This window comes from Sceloporus occidentalis, unplaced genomic scaffold, assembly GCF_023333645.1.
Source record: "Sceloporus occidentalis isolate IW3139 unplaced genomic scaffold, rSceOcc1.0.p SCAF_29, whole genome shotgun sequence".
Lineage (NCBI taxonomy): Eukaryota > Metazoa > Chordata > Lepidosauria > Squamata > Phrynosomatidae > Sceloporus > Sceloporus occidentalis.
In genome coordinates this window covers 9,985,001-10,000,869 of record NW_028317009.1, presented here as the reverse complement: position 1 = coordinate 10,000,869, position 15,869 = coordinate 9,985,001, and the positions used below count along the sequence as shown (strand labels likewise).

General features: G+C 45.5%; 1 protein-coding gene across 1 annotated transcript in view; it reads left to right on the top strand.

Annotated features, from left to right (window-relative positions):
• The first annotated feature begins 946 nt into the window (after positions 1–946).
• Positions 947–15,869, top strand: part of LOC149299312 (zinc finger protein 536-like) — an 85,479-nt gene continuing 70,556 nt past the window's right edge. The window contains exon 1 of the mRNA XM_089486334.1: positions 947–3,107. Within this exon, the coding sequence (XP_089342460.1) occupies positions 947–3,107 (2,161 nt within the window). The remainder of the gene's footprint in view (positions 3,108–15,869) is intronic.

Below are 15,869 nucleotides of genomic sequence, written 5' to 3'. Positions count from 1 at the left end.
TCTGAAATTGTAAGATGTGATCGCCCCACCTGTCTGTCTCTCCTTTATGCTAAGCACATTCCTAAAAGTATCACTTAGCTAGGGGTTCCATCACTCGACGCCTTATTGTTAGTGGTAGATGCGTTCCGAGCAGGAATATACTTTGGTCTTAACTCCCTCCGTGGCCACTTTAGTTAAAAATCATCTTGAACTCCACCAGCTGTGGCGTGCCGTCAACGTGTCGGAGCAACATCATAAAAGAGGTTTGGAGGGAAGGATGAGGAGTTAAGAAATGAGTACTCATAATAGCAAAAAGTTATGTCAAGCAGGAGCTCCACGATGTATAAACATTACGGTGGACATCTTCATAAATAATACTGAGGTTAGATGCAGCCGGTCATAAAGTCTTCATTTGTAGCAACATCTGTTTTTTTCCAGGAGGCAGACTGGCTTCTGTTATTTCGTGTTCATATATTACAAAAGTTTTTCAAAAACAAACAAAAAACTTTCTTCAGTGATACTTCTACCCCAAAACAGCACGCAGTACAGCGGAAGCAGCTACAGCTTCAGGGGCTTAACAGGGTGTCTGATATCTTGGTGAGACTAGGGAAGCCGGGGGCCCCCAGAATATTATACCTCCGACTGGGAAGGGGGAAAGACCCGGTATTGTTCGGGAGATAATCCAAACACACGGTTCTCCTTAAATAACAAAAGAAAAAACCCACCAAAGCAAATATTTTAGAATGAGCAATTCTGCTGCTGATTACTCAGTCTTTGTCATAGATGTTTTTGATCCTGAAATGATTATTGAGCCATCTCAAGAGTAATATTTTCATCTGATTTTCAAGAATAGTTTCTGTGGTTTTTAAATAACTTTTTGACATACATGTTTAATGTCATGTTTTTTTTTTTTTAAAGTTATATTTCTGGCACACAATGATTTGTTATGTGTTTTGTGATTTCAGGGATGGAGGAAGCTAGTTTGTGCCTTGGAGTTTCATCAGCCGTGCCTGAAGTTGACCCCCATCTAAACAGCACCTTGTTAAATGGCCAGTATTCAATGAGTCAGAAGCTGCACCAGATCACTTCCCAGCTCAGCCACGCTTTCCCGGAGCTGCAGAACCGGCAGAAGAACGAAGACAAAACAGGGGCGTCAATTGACGAGAAAAGCCATGTTTCAATGGCAAATCAACCAATCAGCAGCCAGATGGCCATGTTGGCCAGTCAGCTGAATCGAGATGTGGAAAGCAATCTCAATGGGAGAGTAGACCTGCAACAGTTTCTAAATGGACAGAACCTTGGGATAATGTCCCAGATGAGTGACATCGAGGACGATGCAAGGAAGAATAGAAAGTATCCATGCCCGCTGTGTGGGAAGCGTTTCCGTTTCAATAGCATCCTGTCTCTTCACATGCGCACGCACACCGGGGAGAAACCATTCAAATGTCCGTACTGTGATCACCGAGCTGCTCAGAAAGGTAACCTGAAGATTCACCTCCGTACCCACAAACTGGGAAACCTGGGCAAAGGTCGAGGTCGGGTCCGAGAAGAAAACCGGCTCCTCCACGAACTGGAGGAAAGGGCCATTTTAAGAGACAAGCAGATGAAAAGCAGCCTTCTTCAGCCTAGAGTGGATGTGAAACCACAGCAGCACTTACAGCAATCCCCCTTGTCTAACTCTCACATATCTGTCCCAGCAAACCACAGCACATCCGATCTGTCTAACAAAGCCCCCTCTCCGAAGCCGGCAGCGGTCCAGGAGGAAGCAGCCACCCCAGCAACTGGGTTCAGATGCACGTTTTGCAAAGGAAAGTTCAAGAAACGAGAGGAATTGGATAGGCATATACGGATTTTGCACAAGCCTTACAAGTGTACTCTGTGTGATTTTGCTGCCTCCCAAGAAGAAGAGTTGATTAGCCATGTTGAAAAAGCGCACATAACGGCCGAGTCTGTTCAAGGCCAAGGATCTAGCGGAAACGGAGAGCAGTCCACCAGCGAGTTCCGCTGCGAGGTATGCGGGCAGGTTTTCAGTCAAGCCTGGTTCCTGAAAGGCCACATGAGAAAGCACAAGGATTCCTTTGAACACTGCTGTCAGATCTGCGGGCGACGATTCAAAGAGCCCTGGTTCTTAAAAAACCACATGAAGGTCCATCTGAACAAACTATCAGTAAAGAACAAATCTCCGAGCGAAGCAGAGGTCCCGGTGTCCAGCGTAACTCAAGAGCACGCAAATCTCTACTCCAGATACATATCCTGCTTGCAAAGTGGTTTCATGCCTTCAGACAAGGCGAGTTTAGGCGAGCACAGTCACATGTACAACAAGGGAGAACTTCCACTGAAAGAAAAGGAAGTTCTGGGGAAGCTGCTGTCGCCCTTAGCTGCCCTGGGACATGGCATGACAGAAGGGGAGAAGCATTCCTTACTCGGCTCCCTCAATTTGGTGCCTCCTCTAAAGTCCAGCTGCATAGAGCGGTTGCAAGCTGCGGCCAAAGCCGCAGAGATGGATCCAGTCAACAGCTATCAGGCCTGGCAGCTAATGGCGAGAGGAATGGCAATGGAACACGGCTTCTTGTCTAAAGAGCAGCAGATACAGCGCAACCACGAAGATAGTTTAGCAAATGCCGGAGTCCTGTTTGATAAGGAGAAGCGAGAGTATGTAATTATAGGAGCAGATGGCTCTAAACAAAAAATGCAAGCTGACATGATTCACAGCTCTAAAATGTGCAATCAGAGAGACTTGCCGTCCAAACTGGAACTCTTAGAAAGTACCAGAGATTTTCTGTCACATGGCATGAGCCAGGGGCTCGACTACAACATGCAGAGCCACGGAAACCTGAAAGACAAGCCAACTGAGTGCCCCGACTGTGGCCGGGTCTTCAGGACCTACCACCAAGTGGTGGTTCACTCGCGAGTCCACAGAAGAGATAGGAAAGCGGAGGAAGAGGCGATTCAGATGAGTCTGGAGGAGCGACGGGGCTCAGGAAGCGATCAAGAGTCCCAGTCCGTGAGCCGATCCACCACCCCGGGTTCGTCAAATATCACTGAAGAGAGTGGGACAGGTGGAGCGCTCTCACAGACAGGGAGTGCACAGGAGGACAGCCCGCATCCTTCGTCTCCTTCCTCTTCAGGTACCAAACAATTCATTTATTATTATTGTTATTAGTATTATTAGTATTATTGTTTTTATTATTAGTACTATTGTTGTTATTATTATTATTATTATTATTCCTGCTGCCACAATCAGGACAGTGTAGTGAAATCCCGATTGTCAGGCTCGAGCTGCTAGTACTGTTTATTGTGAAGACATGATAGGGGAATAACTTAGAATGCTTACAACTGTATTCAAGATCATTCCTTGCCAAAAGAAAACACAAGGCTTGAAATGCGTCATTAAAGTGCACGCTGTTTCCACGGACATCTCCGTGGCATGGTAGACCGTCTGTTTCTGCGGACTGCCATTAAGTGGGATATTAAGAGAAATATAAGGATGTGGCCTTATTTATAAAAATGTGTTTTAAAGATGATTTTGTTAACTATTGGGCCATGATTGCCGTTCCGAACACATAACCCCCTACAAACAAGCTGAAAAGTGTGCTTTTTACGGTGCCTTCCATCTGTAATTTTATTTTTGTGGAGGAAAGAAGTCCTTTATGTTTCCTACGCATAGGCATTACATACACTTCCAAAACAAATCTACTAAATGCTACCATCTTATAAGTTTATTATATTTTAGGCTTTTTCTTACACTCGTCTCTGTGCTGTTGCTCGGCAACCAGTTAATGCTCAGGATCCAAAATCTGATGGGGGACATTTGCGGTTATCCCGATTATTTGCCCCTCGCAGCTGATAATGTTTCAGACTCATATACATGATTATTTATCCAGGCCAGTGACACCTTCTACCGATCACGAGGATTAAAGAGAACCAATATCTTGTATTGTGATTGGCTGCGATAAATAGTCATTATTTCCAAACACCAGGATGTTAAACATAGGAACCAGTCCACAGTAACTGCGCCCGGCGAACACTGACCTCCTCCGATACAATCTTTCAATATTTAACAAAACACCCAAACATTCCATAATCTTCAGAATAATGCGCACGGTCCTCGCAAGAAGATGGCTGCTAATTTACTAACACGATACACAATCCGGACCCCGACACAACAGGTCCCGCGTTTACAGGGACGCGCCGGTCTATAAGGGGCTTATATAAGGGGCGTATATCCAAGAATAATACGTTTCATCCAATACTGTAATCATTCTGTCGACCTAACAAAAGAGGGAATCGTGTGATAACAAATATTCTGTTACTAACGGCAACATTGATTTTTGCAATCAACCATTAAGTCTGGAGAATAAGAGACAGTCGAGGAGCTCCAGGCACTCAGCGTCCGCGGTAAAGGTCTGCTGAAGGCCGCCTGCGGTAATCTCATCACTTTCCATTCAATTCAGATTTCAATATGGGGAGTAACTCGTCGTCACCGAGTATCAGGCGGACGCCACGTCCCTCTTCACATGTCTCCTACTGTGGTCTCGGAGAACGGGATGTCTCTTGTGTTTGAGATGTTTCTTACTGCGGTCTAAAAGAATGGGATGTCTCTTGTATTATGTTTGTTACTGCGGTCTGAGAGAACGGGATTTCTCTTGTGTCTGAGATGTTTGTTGCTGCGGTCTGAGAGAATGGGATGTCTCTTGTGTTGATGGAGGGTCTCGTGGAGCTGGGGGGGGTTAGAGAGATGCTGTTTCTGTGTGTCTGCCATATGCATTGTCTGGGGAACTGAACCGCAGACATCTCCAGCTCCCAAGTGACATATCGTGAAAAAAGACAGCTGAATCCAGCACATATCAATAAAGGTCAATTAAATGGTTCCATGCCAGGCCGCCGACACCAGCTGCAGCCCTGAACTTCCGCATACAGAGGAACGCGTGCCAAGAACGTCTCGTAAGAAATCCATCTTTGGGTTAAATTGACTGATGATCACTAGATAAACCGGGTGAGATTTGCGCTGCATTTAGACTGCATCCCGTTTATATTTCTAACCGGCCCGATCCATCCTCACAGCACCCCAATCATTATTAGGATTTTTTCTTTCTTGAAGCAACTTTTGATCAGGTAGTAGAGACTGGTCTGAGATCCCAGAGTGAATAGATTACACGGATCGTAGGAATTACTGTCTAGAAGCAGTCTGCGGATAATTCACAATAGCTTGATGGAGACATACCTGTAAGAGCAGCCAACTCCCATCAATCAGAGCTTGTTGGCGACCCCCTGTCTCATTCCAGACATGAATATATATCTTAACATTATGAGAAAGGAGACGTGTGGTGTAATGAGCATCGTTTATCTGAGAATCCTTCGTGTCGGGTTCCCCAAACACTTTTATCGAGTCCTGCGTTCCGGTATGAAAGTCCGGCGCTCGTTATATCCGCGGATACCGTCATTGCCACGGTTACTGCCACGCCGGGACCACCTTCCCTTGGTCCCGTTGCTTTCCTTTCTAAGTATACAGTATTGAAGATTCTCGATTTATTCTCTTTGGATATAAATTTTCCGTTAATGACTCGTTTTGTGAATTGTGCCTTTTTTTTTGTTTTTGCTTGGAGCGCACCTTTTTAAGTGTGCAATATACAAGACTAATTAATTACCCAAATAAAACAGACCTATAACTTTGGGATGAGTAAAGCAGGCTGAAGGCTCAGCCGCTCTCGTTCACATCTTAAAACTTCATTTGTATCACTTCTCATTCATTTTTTCCCTTTTGAAGTCCGGGTCAGGAGGGCCTGAGAAACTATTTTTCCTTAAATGTAAGTAATGAATTCTTGCCTCTGACTAGTGCTCTTAACATGATAGCGATGAATACATCATAACCCATCGCTTTTCACGGCCGCTCTCAGTATGATCTCCAGGAGAATTATCACAATGAGCGGCAGGCAAGCCTTTGTTACCTGAAGTGATTCCGGGGAGAGAGGGATTGGGGGCCAAGGGCTGATTAAAAACCACTAGCCGGGTATGGGAAGGGTCAGGTCTATAGGCAGTAACTGGCAAGAAGGGCATGCATCTAATGCGCCAGGCATATAATGCGCCAGGCATCTAATGCGCTATGCATCTAATGTGCCATGCATTTAATGCCCCACGCATCTAATGCGCTATGCATCTAATGTGCCATGCATTTAATGCCCCACGCATCTAATGCGCTATGCATCTAATGTGCCATGCATTTAATGCCCCAGGCATCTAATGTGCCACGCATCTAATGTGCCATGCATCTAATGTGCCATGCATTTAATGCGCTATGCATCTAATGCGCCAGGCATCGGTTTGTTCTGAAAGAGAGGGATTGGGGGCCGAGGGCTGATTAAAAACCACTAGCCGGGTATGGGAAGGGTCAGGTCTATAGGCAGTAACTGGCAAGAAGGGCATGCATCTAATGCGCCAGGCATATAATGCGCCAGGCATCTAATGCGCTATGCATCTAATGTGCCATGCATTTAATGCCCCACGCATCTAATGCGCTATGCATCTAATGTGCCATGCATTTAATGCCCCACGCATCTAATGCGCTATGCATCTAATGTGCCATGCATTTAATGCCCCAGGCATCTAATGTGCCATGCATCTAATGTGCCATGCATCTAATGTGCCATGCATTTAATGCGCTATGCATCTAATGCGCCAGGCATCGGTTTGTTCTGAAAGAGAGGGATTGGGGGCCGAGGGCTGATTAAAAACCACTAGCCGGGTATGGGAAGGGTCAGGTCTATAGGCAGTAACTGGCAAGAAGGGCATGCATCTAATGCGCCAGGCATCTAATGCGCTAGGCATCTAATGTGCCATGCATTTAATGCCCCACGCATCTAATGCGCTATGCATCTAATGTGCCATGCATTTAATGCCCCACGCATCTAATGTGCCATGCATTTAATGCCCCAGGCATCTAATGTGCCATGCATCTAATGTGCCATGCATCTAATGTGCCATGCATCTAATGTGCCATGCATTTAATGCGCTATGCATCTAATGCGCCAGGCATCGGTTTGTTCTGAAAGAGAGGGATTGGGGGCCGAGGGCTGATTAAAAACCACTAGCCGGGTATGGGAAGGGTCAGGTCTATAGGCAGTAACTGGCAAGAAGGGCATGCATCTAATGCGCCAGGCATCTAATGTGCCATGCATCTAATATGCCATGCATTTAATCCCCAGGCATCTAATGTGCCATGCATCTAATGTGCCAGGCATCTAATGCGCTATGCATCTAATGTGCCATGCATCTAATGCGCTATGCATCTAATGTGCCATGCATCTAATGCGCTATGCATCTAATGTGCCATGCATCTAATGCGCTATGCATCTAATGTGCCATGCATCTAATGCGCTATGCATCTAATGTGCCATGCATCTAATGCGCCATGCATCTAATGTGCCATGCATCTAATGCGCCAGGCATCGGTTTGTTCTGAAAGTTTATACAAAGGCGCATGCGACGATGAACACATGGATCCTGGAATTATGCTGTGCTTTTGTATAGTCCGTAAACCGCAGAAAATGCAGCGACGGCGTCACAGAGACTTACAGACCTATTCTATGACATAAGGGTAGAAACAAGGTGCACCTTAACCCACGCTGTGCCGATCATGCATGGTTTCTGCCATCTCCCCTACAAAGTCAGTTTGTGTTTGCATTGTAATATTACAGACCCTGTGATGTCACACCCTGTGATGTCAGACCACGTGTTTTCTCTGCATCCGCGGAATATAAATTAGTGTCTAATAATGTTTGAGGGACTATTTCTCCATATATATATATGATATATATGTGTAGCATTAACTTGTGTTGAGCCAATAGAACACCAGTCCCATCCCAGCCCGAACACACAACGAAGTAGCACCCATTAGCTTATTAGTAATTCCCGGAGGCTGCTGCGTGTAAATAATTTTAAGTGTCGGCCAGTATTATCGTATATGTGATACACGCGATAAAGAGGGGACGGAATTACCGAACTCCTTTAACGTCCTTTAACGAAGCTCTCTGTGCTGATACTTCGCAGTCATTTATCTGAAGGCATCTCTTGAACGTTCTCCATATTCTGGGCAACAAAAAAGAAAAAAGAAACCAAAGGATTAAGATCTTCTTTTTTTTTTTCTTGTGCATTCCAATTGTTCTTAAAATATTTGGCAATGTCAATTAGTAACTGAGCAGAGTTAGCTGATGAACACAATTTTCCAGAAGACTGAGCACCCTATTGTTGTGAAGCTAACAGCAGATTTCTAAGGTCATTATCATTCTCTGGTAGCTTGGCCCAGCTGCCGCGCATTGCTAAAGCCAAACTTTGTGCAGGGGCTTTGAGATGGTATGCAGCAACAGGGGTCTGGGGGGCGAGGAGTGGGTGAGCGAGAGACCCACGTGACCCTCGTACAGAAGGGTACGTTAACTCATTGCGACACGATCGCATATAAAAAGCCCCCTTCATATTGCTTTTCCTCCCTTCGTATTTTTTCGGTATATGTTTTAATTGCTATTTTTTCCTCCCCGGTGCGTGTTTTCCTAGTCCGCAGGTATTGTTTTAAGGAATATCAACATAGCGATTTTTGCATGGAGTACTGATCTCTTAAAAAGTGCTTGGCGCTTCTTTGATCCCTGTAACTTTTCATCTGTGAAATATGACTAATTACCCCCTGCTGGCAAAAACATGGCTCGTTCATTCTGTGCACCGCGACATGTTTGAAGTTTTTTTCACATGAAGGCAGCTCGGGCTCGACGTATAAAAGCTCCGCGATCCATGTTCCTTTCTGAAACAACTGCAGGAAGCGCGGGTACAAAGTGAAAGTGGCTGATGTCGGCGTTTGAAGCCGCTGTACAAATAATTTTGCGTGTAATTGCGCTGCTCCCAACCGCGGAGATGTTAGAGCGACTGACGGGATGGAGATGGGAAGGAGAGTGAATGTTGGCTCAACGGCTCGTTTTGGTTGAGAGGCTCGTAAAGTATGAATGGGTCTGAAAGGGTAGTGCGTACAAGGAATGGTTCCCCATCATACTTAAGGTTATGATTAAGTTGAGAATGATGTTAATAATGGGCAGGTGAGTCTTTCCCCCACATAGTAAAAATACAGAATTTGGGGTCTACGAAGCACCAAGAGTGGGCTCCTTGTTTCTCTTTTTTATTGGAGGCTCCTTGGGTTATATCGGGCGACATACAGGACCCCAGGTTGTTACAGATGGCTTCGAGCCCATTAATAATTCACTTGTCTGATTTGTAAAAGTAAACGTATCCCCGCGCCGGTAACATCACCCGGAAAAATGTCCAGAACACACGAGCTGCGGTGTGCGGCTTTATACGCCGACATCGCTGTAATCTCACTTTAAATGCATGGAATATATTACTCCATAGATGTCGTATTACTCCGCACTCACCAGTGTTTTGTTTTTTAAAAAAAAAATAGGATTTAAGGAAAAAAAAAACCACAAGGAAGCGTAGTTAAGTTTTTGTTGACTGCTGCGTTATCACGCTGGGGATTGTTTGAATTGGCAGACTGTGATTTTCGGGGGATAATAAGCAGAATTTCACATAAAAACAATATTTAACATGGCTGCTGTCCTCTCGGCGTTGTGTGCTGTCGGGTTCAGTGAAACGCGGAGCAGCGGGGAATGTTTAAGCTCAGCTGTTATGACCGAGCACCATATGCAGCCTTTCATTGTGTGATATGGAATATCGTCCGCGCCGCTTCCCGCGCGCACAGACCCCCGGACGGGAGAGGACTCTGCCGCAGAGCGGGCCTGGGTGCTGGGATTCATGAATACACCGGCACGCGCTCACATTTCATTTCTACATAAATCACGCTGCCGCCAGAAAAGAGCAAAGTTGGCATGTAGGGGGCGCCACGTTCTCTCTTCCTGCCCCAGAACCTGTGATTTTCTCGAGCCTGACTTTAGCTGTAATGCCTGAGACTGACTCACAAAATCACATCGCGGTAAAACTCGCTAGATTTTTCAGCCGACGGTCCCATCGTTATTTGGCTCTCGTGGTCACTGGGGGAAGCCTGTAGTTTAGGGTGTGATTAGAGGAAATACAGGGGGATTCTGGGGTAGAAAAGACATTTGAGCTTGTCTGTGACCCGCTCTCATTTTGCTTATACTTGTAGCAGAGTAATGTAGTTGGACCCCAACACCACTAAGGAAGGTAGGCTGGGGACAGGAGTCACTTGTAGGATCTTCTAAGATCTCCGGCAGTCTTTCCGAGCATCTCCACGCAGCGCAGCACTCTCCGGCAAATTGCTCTTCATCCGGTTCAGTTGTAGCTTTGTATTAAGCTTCTGTGTCTCGTTCGTTTTCTTCTGAGCTTGGTGGACATCATGCTATTTTGACGCCATCTTATTACAAAGTAACAATGTCAGCCCCGGCATTACTGCCCTGCTCCACGCGGTCCTACGGCTGGCTTTTCCTGAATCCGTAGAACATTGCGTTTGGTGTCTGCTGCCGCCGGTACATCTGGGGATCTGTGCTGGATCTCCCCGCTCACGGTTTCTGATCCAAAACATTTTATTTGCTTTAAACGAGGCGATTACTCTAGAAGAAGGGCGTAAAAGACAGAAACGGTCTTCATCCATCCTCATGTCTTCTTCCTACCCTCAAGGCGAATAGCAACGTGCTCAGCGCTGGATCAGTCCATTGATAATCCTCCCGCCAGTCAAAGGCTCTTCTTTGCTTAAAAAAAAAGGTTGGTTCTGGGGTGGGTAAAAGTTGCGGAAAACAAGAATTTGCATGTAATACGGGTCTGCCTGGGAATCTCGCCTAACGATCCGTGGGCCAGTAACGGTCCTTTCAGTAGAAATACTTTAGCAGCCCGCTTTTTAACGCATACACCGCACCTGCCTCCCCGTAACTGGTTATTTCTAACCACTTTAGCGCTTATTACACGTTACAGTTTAGCAATTTCTGCTCTGTAACAAATACTTCGCTTTCTACCAGCGTATAACACAGCGCTGGACTTACAGCAATTACACGAGGAAAACAAGGTTTCATGGCTGAGAACGAGACAAACAATAATGCAGAAACATTTTAAGAATTTGTACAATTGGCTTACTTTGTCTTAAAATCAGCCTTCACAACCTCTCTGTCTGTGTGTTCTGCGGCTACGTGTGTTTTTGTGAAAGTCGATTGGCAAACGCATGCAGCGACTGAAATGGGTTTAAAAAGCAGCAGCCGTACTTTCTGTCACCAAACCGTGAGGAGAGAACGTGCTGGTAGGAAGTTAGGGCCACCAGGCTAAGGTCCCGGGTCTGGACATCGAGTCCCACCTGCCATGTGGCTAGTAACACCCTGGGGACGTAGACCTTTATTGGGGTGCCAAGAGTGTGTTTATTTTGCATTTATTGCCAGTTTTAGGTTAGGGCTGCGTCAACAGGGAGAGGACGGCTGCTTTACCCAGTGCCCAAGTGGCACGTTGGCTTCCCGTAAGACCCAGAGGCCAGTTAAATGGAATCCATGACTGCCTCAATCGCCACCCATGTCCCTGTCAATTTTACTCATGTAGATGGTAAGTGTAGGCCAACAACAACAAAAGAAGCCCCGCTCCAAGGTCTCTCACCAGTCTGTCGGTAATACATGCTTTCTGGCCGACTATTTCCTTTTTTTATAACTAGGTGATGATTTTTGGCCGATCTGGGTCAGGCTGTACATGATCAGACAGCATGACGGGGAGGCACTAGCGTGCCGGCGGCCTCCACACCGACGTTACAACCCAACAGGCTCCGGTATAGCGGCCCGTCATCCCCCCCACTAACCAATGGCTTTTACCGGCTGCGTCGCCTCAGTCAAAAGATGATTTCCGATACATTTTCCTTTAAAGATGACTGCCGTGTAACACGTCTCACAATGGAGGCGTCCTGACCGTGCTGAACATGCATATACGTTTCCCTGTAGCATGTTTTAGACATGTTATTATGCTGCGCCCGTATGTCTCTGTGTGGATTATGGGCACGCCGCGTCTAATTTAGGATTATTTTGTTTTGATCGGTATTTTCCATAACAATTACTCGCATCCAGCGGAGACCCGAGAAGGGTTTGGGGTCCAGCCTAGAAATACACAGCATATCACCCAAAACGTATTTTTTTAAACCAAAGATCATTTCCAGTCTTTGGATCAGTACTTTAAACTGCACTTCATGGCTGAAGATAAACAGATGAATACATAACCCCCCTCCCCCCAAAAAAATCCCGAGGAGCAAGCAGTGGAGATCATGCAGATTCACTTCCGAAAGATAATTCCTCACGGTGACAAACAAGGAAATGATTTTTTATTAATAGTTTTTACCGCGGTTTGGCCGGCCAACTCATTCCCTGTAAGTCCGCAGCCAGAGAGAAATCCACAGGCGCTTATTCCTCAATAGGTCCTGACTGTGAGCGCTGAATTGACAAATCCGCGCATGCATCAAGAGAAAAGGTTTTGATTCACACACAAGAATACAAGGGTCTTTTCAACGCCGCCACCTTTTTTGGGTCAGCTAAGCCCTATTTAAAGAACGCCTAGTTAATGCTCATTATTTAGAACCCATAAATTTACATAAACGCATAATTTGTCGAGCTCCATTTTTTTATTATTGGAGGCGATCCAACGATTTTTGAGAAGTTTTCTTGCGTTTTCCATTTGCGGACCCGTCCGATAGCCGAGGCATCCTATGACGGTGCGCGTTCGGGGCCAACATTTAGGATTTATTACCCCCTCCTGTCCCGGAGGCCTGATGTACGAATCGGAGATCTCCTGCACCCCCTTTGTAACAGTATGCAGTCATCGGCTTAACACCATATTGTTTCTCTTTCACAACGTATCTGGAAAGCCACGGCAGCTGTGCTTTTACCCACAATAGCAGATTAATTAACACAATCATGTGCTCTTGGCTCCCACTCAATGAGTAGGTCTGCTGCCGGATAGATAGGTAAATCCTTTAAATGTCTTTCAGATAAAGGATATAGTAAGGTCCCGCGATGGACCAGTCAGCCATTATATCTATATCTATCTATCTATCTATATATATATTTCATGATCCACTCGCGCCTCTTTCCCAAGACGCAGCTTTATATATATATATAACATTATAGAATAGTCATCAGAATGCTGCCGCCGGCTGCGGATATTGTAATATTACTACTTTTTGTTTGGGCCGCTGTCGCCCCCATCCATTCACCTTCTGATCAATGCAATTTATAAATAGCCGGGGATTTAAAGCCCCTGGTATTGGAATAGCTGAGATGAATGGAAGTTCTTGGTGTTTTGTTACTTTTGTTCATGGGGCAAACATAATACATTTCTGTCCTCGTTGTAACATTGTAACAGGAATACGTCGCTTTGACACACGCTCTTACTTACTGGACTTCTCACTTATAGACTATTTGCGGATGTCGCTCTGGGGTTTGTCTGCTGATCACGCTTTCGCCTTGTTTCTTATTTTCACATGTGTCAGATTTATGGTGGTCAGCCTTTTTTTATGCTCACTGGAAAATGCATCGCTGATATTATGCATTTGCTCTCCGACACCTGTGGTCCATATATTCATTTTAAATGAAAGCTACTCAAGTTAGTGAGGATGAGACCCTCCAGAACCAGCGGGCTGCTGGGCGCTATTAAAGCATATCGATTTAATTGCCGTCCTGCATTCACAGTCATGCCTGCCTATCACCGCGGCCTGAAATGCAAAATACCGATTTTTATTTTATAACAGCTCTCCGCACTCGATTGAGGCGACGTACCCCTCGGAATAGGATGCGTTTTATTGCCTCTGCTGTACGGTAATTTGGCGTTAGCCTCATATCAAGCGTGTCGCCTGCCCTGATCTGCTAAGTATAGACAGGAACCACCGTAAGCCTGAAGTAGTATGCATGGAGCAGGGCGCACGGGAGAGGGTATCCCTGTCTTACCCCATCAGGGATTGTAAATGGCTGGCTTTGCCGGTATGGCGCAAATAATCTCCGCTGGCTTTATTGATACCGCGCAGGAAAAACAAACAAGAATTGTAACTAAGCGCGTGGCGTCTAAATGGTGCGTAGCCGGCCTGCCGTACGCTAAGCACAGGATTGAAAACCAATCTGTCGATATTCAGATGACCCGGAATCGCTGGAGAAGTGTTTAGAGGAAACCAGCCGTTTGTATTTGATAGGATTTGCATTCATTACGAGTTGTTATTTGTACACGAAATGGATGCCAGTAGACGCAAAGAGCGCCCGTCGCAAGCGCCTTGTATCAATTATGTTTATGAAAATGTCTAAGTAGGATCATTGTATCGTACGCTGTCATTGTGTGACATTTAACGATAGGATATTCCAGTCTCTTATCTCTAAAGCTTCGCTGCTTATTCTCCGACAAGTCAGGACACAAACGCTACACTTACCCTTAAACCATACGGCTGCCATATAGAAACACAAAGCAGCACACAGCATGCGCGGTTATACCAAAGTGACGACAGTGTACCCCTGAGCAGAGCTTTATGGTCCCGCCAGGTGGACATCCCGGCTAGGGTAGCATCTGAAGGACATTGGTGTCTTTCCCCAGACCCCAGCTAGATGGTCCAATGTGCTCAGCATCAGACCATTGTGCGCATGGGACATCAGTGAGCAGCGGGGGGCATGAACCTGCGCAAGACAGAGTGATGGGACATATTGAGGGGCATGGAACCTTTGGCCATTAATCCTGGTTGTCCCAGGATCGTGAAGTCAGCTCGTCCCAGATCTGACCGGCTGACATTTTTATTTGAGACCTCTCCCGTGCGCCCTGCTCCGTGTATACTACTTCAGGCCCAACCTGATGTAGAAGCATCGTCTATGGACTCATGGCGAATACAGAACAGAAATGAAACCGTGTGGAGCACAACGAGACACCCCGAGAAGGTCAGGACCGAGATGGGCCGTTAAAGGCCACACTACAAGTCATTATGTGCTATCTTATTCCGCGTTTCTCTATATGGGTAAATAGTCAAATTCTGATAATGTTCCCTTTTCTCCGTGAGATATGAATTTCTGATTTCTGCCTCTCCGCAGCATTAATTTAAGATGAATTCGAGATTGTGTCCGTACAACATTACTTCTGCCTGACTAAGGTAATCAACATGTTAAAAGGCCGCAAACTGACCCAAGAAACACATTATCTGACAGCCAATGAAAAATAAGAAATATAATTTGATCTAAATGATATTCAGCCCATTAGCGCAGACACTTATTATACGTGGAAACATATTTATTTCCATCTTAATGTTCTATTACACGAAAGAACCATCAGCCCCTGATGAAGGTCACGCAACTGTCCAGAACAATAAAAGAAATAAGTAGCTTTTTTTTATAGTCTTAACATCCAGTAAATCAGTTCATCTTGGGATTTGTGCAAAGAACTTTAATCATAAAAATAACATTAAGAGAAAATAATATTTATACTTTCTTACCGTATGTCACATACGGCGGATCGTCAGCCCTATGGAAGTCTCCAGTAACGCTTTCTGGTGTTTTCATGGATTTCTTCCCCCAAATCGTCAATCTTTAGGATAAAAAATAAATGCAAACGTTTTGTCGGTTTGACTGCTCACCATCTGCATTAGGAAAATCATGTTTTATCCATTTCCATGACGATGGCTTATAAAGCAAGAATAAACAAAAAAAAACAAACAAAAAAACCAAACAGAATCAATGAATGAGCAGCCAGGACGAGGGGGTCGGATGAACACCGGGTGATACACTCACCCGTACCGCGAATGCCAACTTCTATATGTGTTACGTAGTAACCGTTAAAGGACATACCGGGAAAATCACAATTTATCCTTAAAGTTAGAGGAGAAAGAAAATGGGCGTTATGTACGGTAATCACACCGGGAATCATTTCCGCGCACAATGTCGTCGGGGAGCCGGCAGATA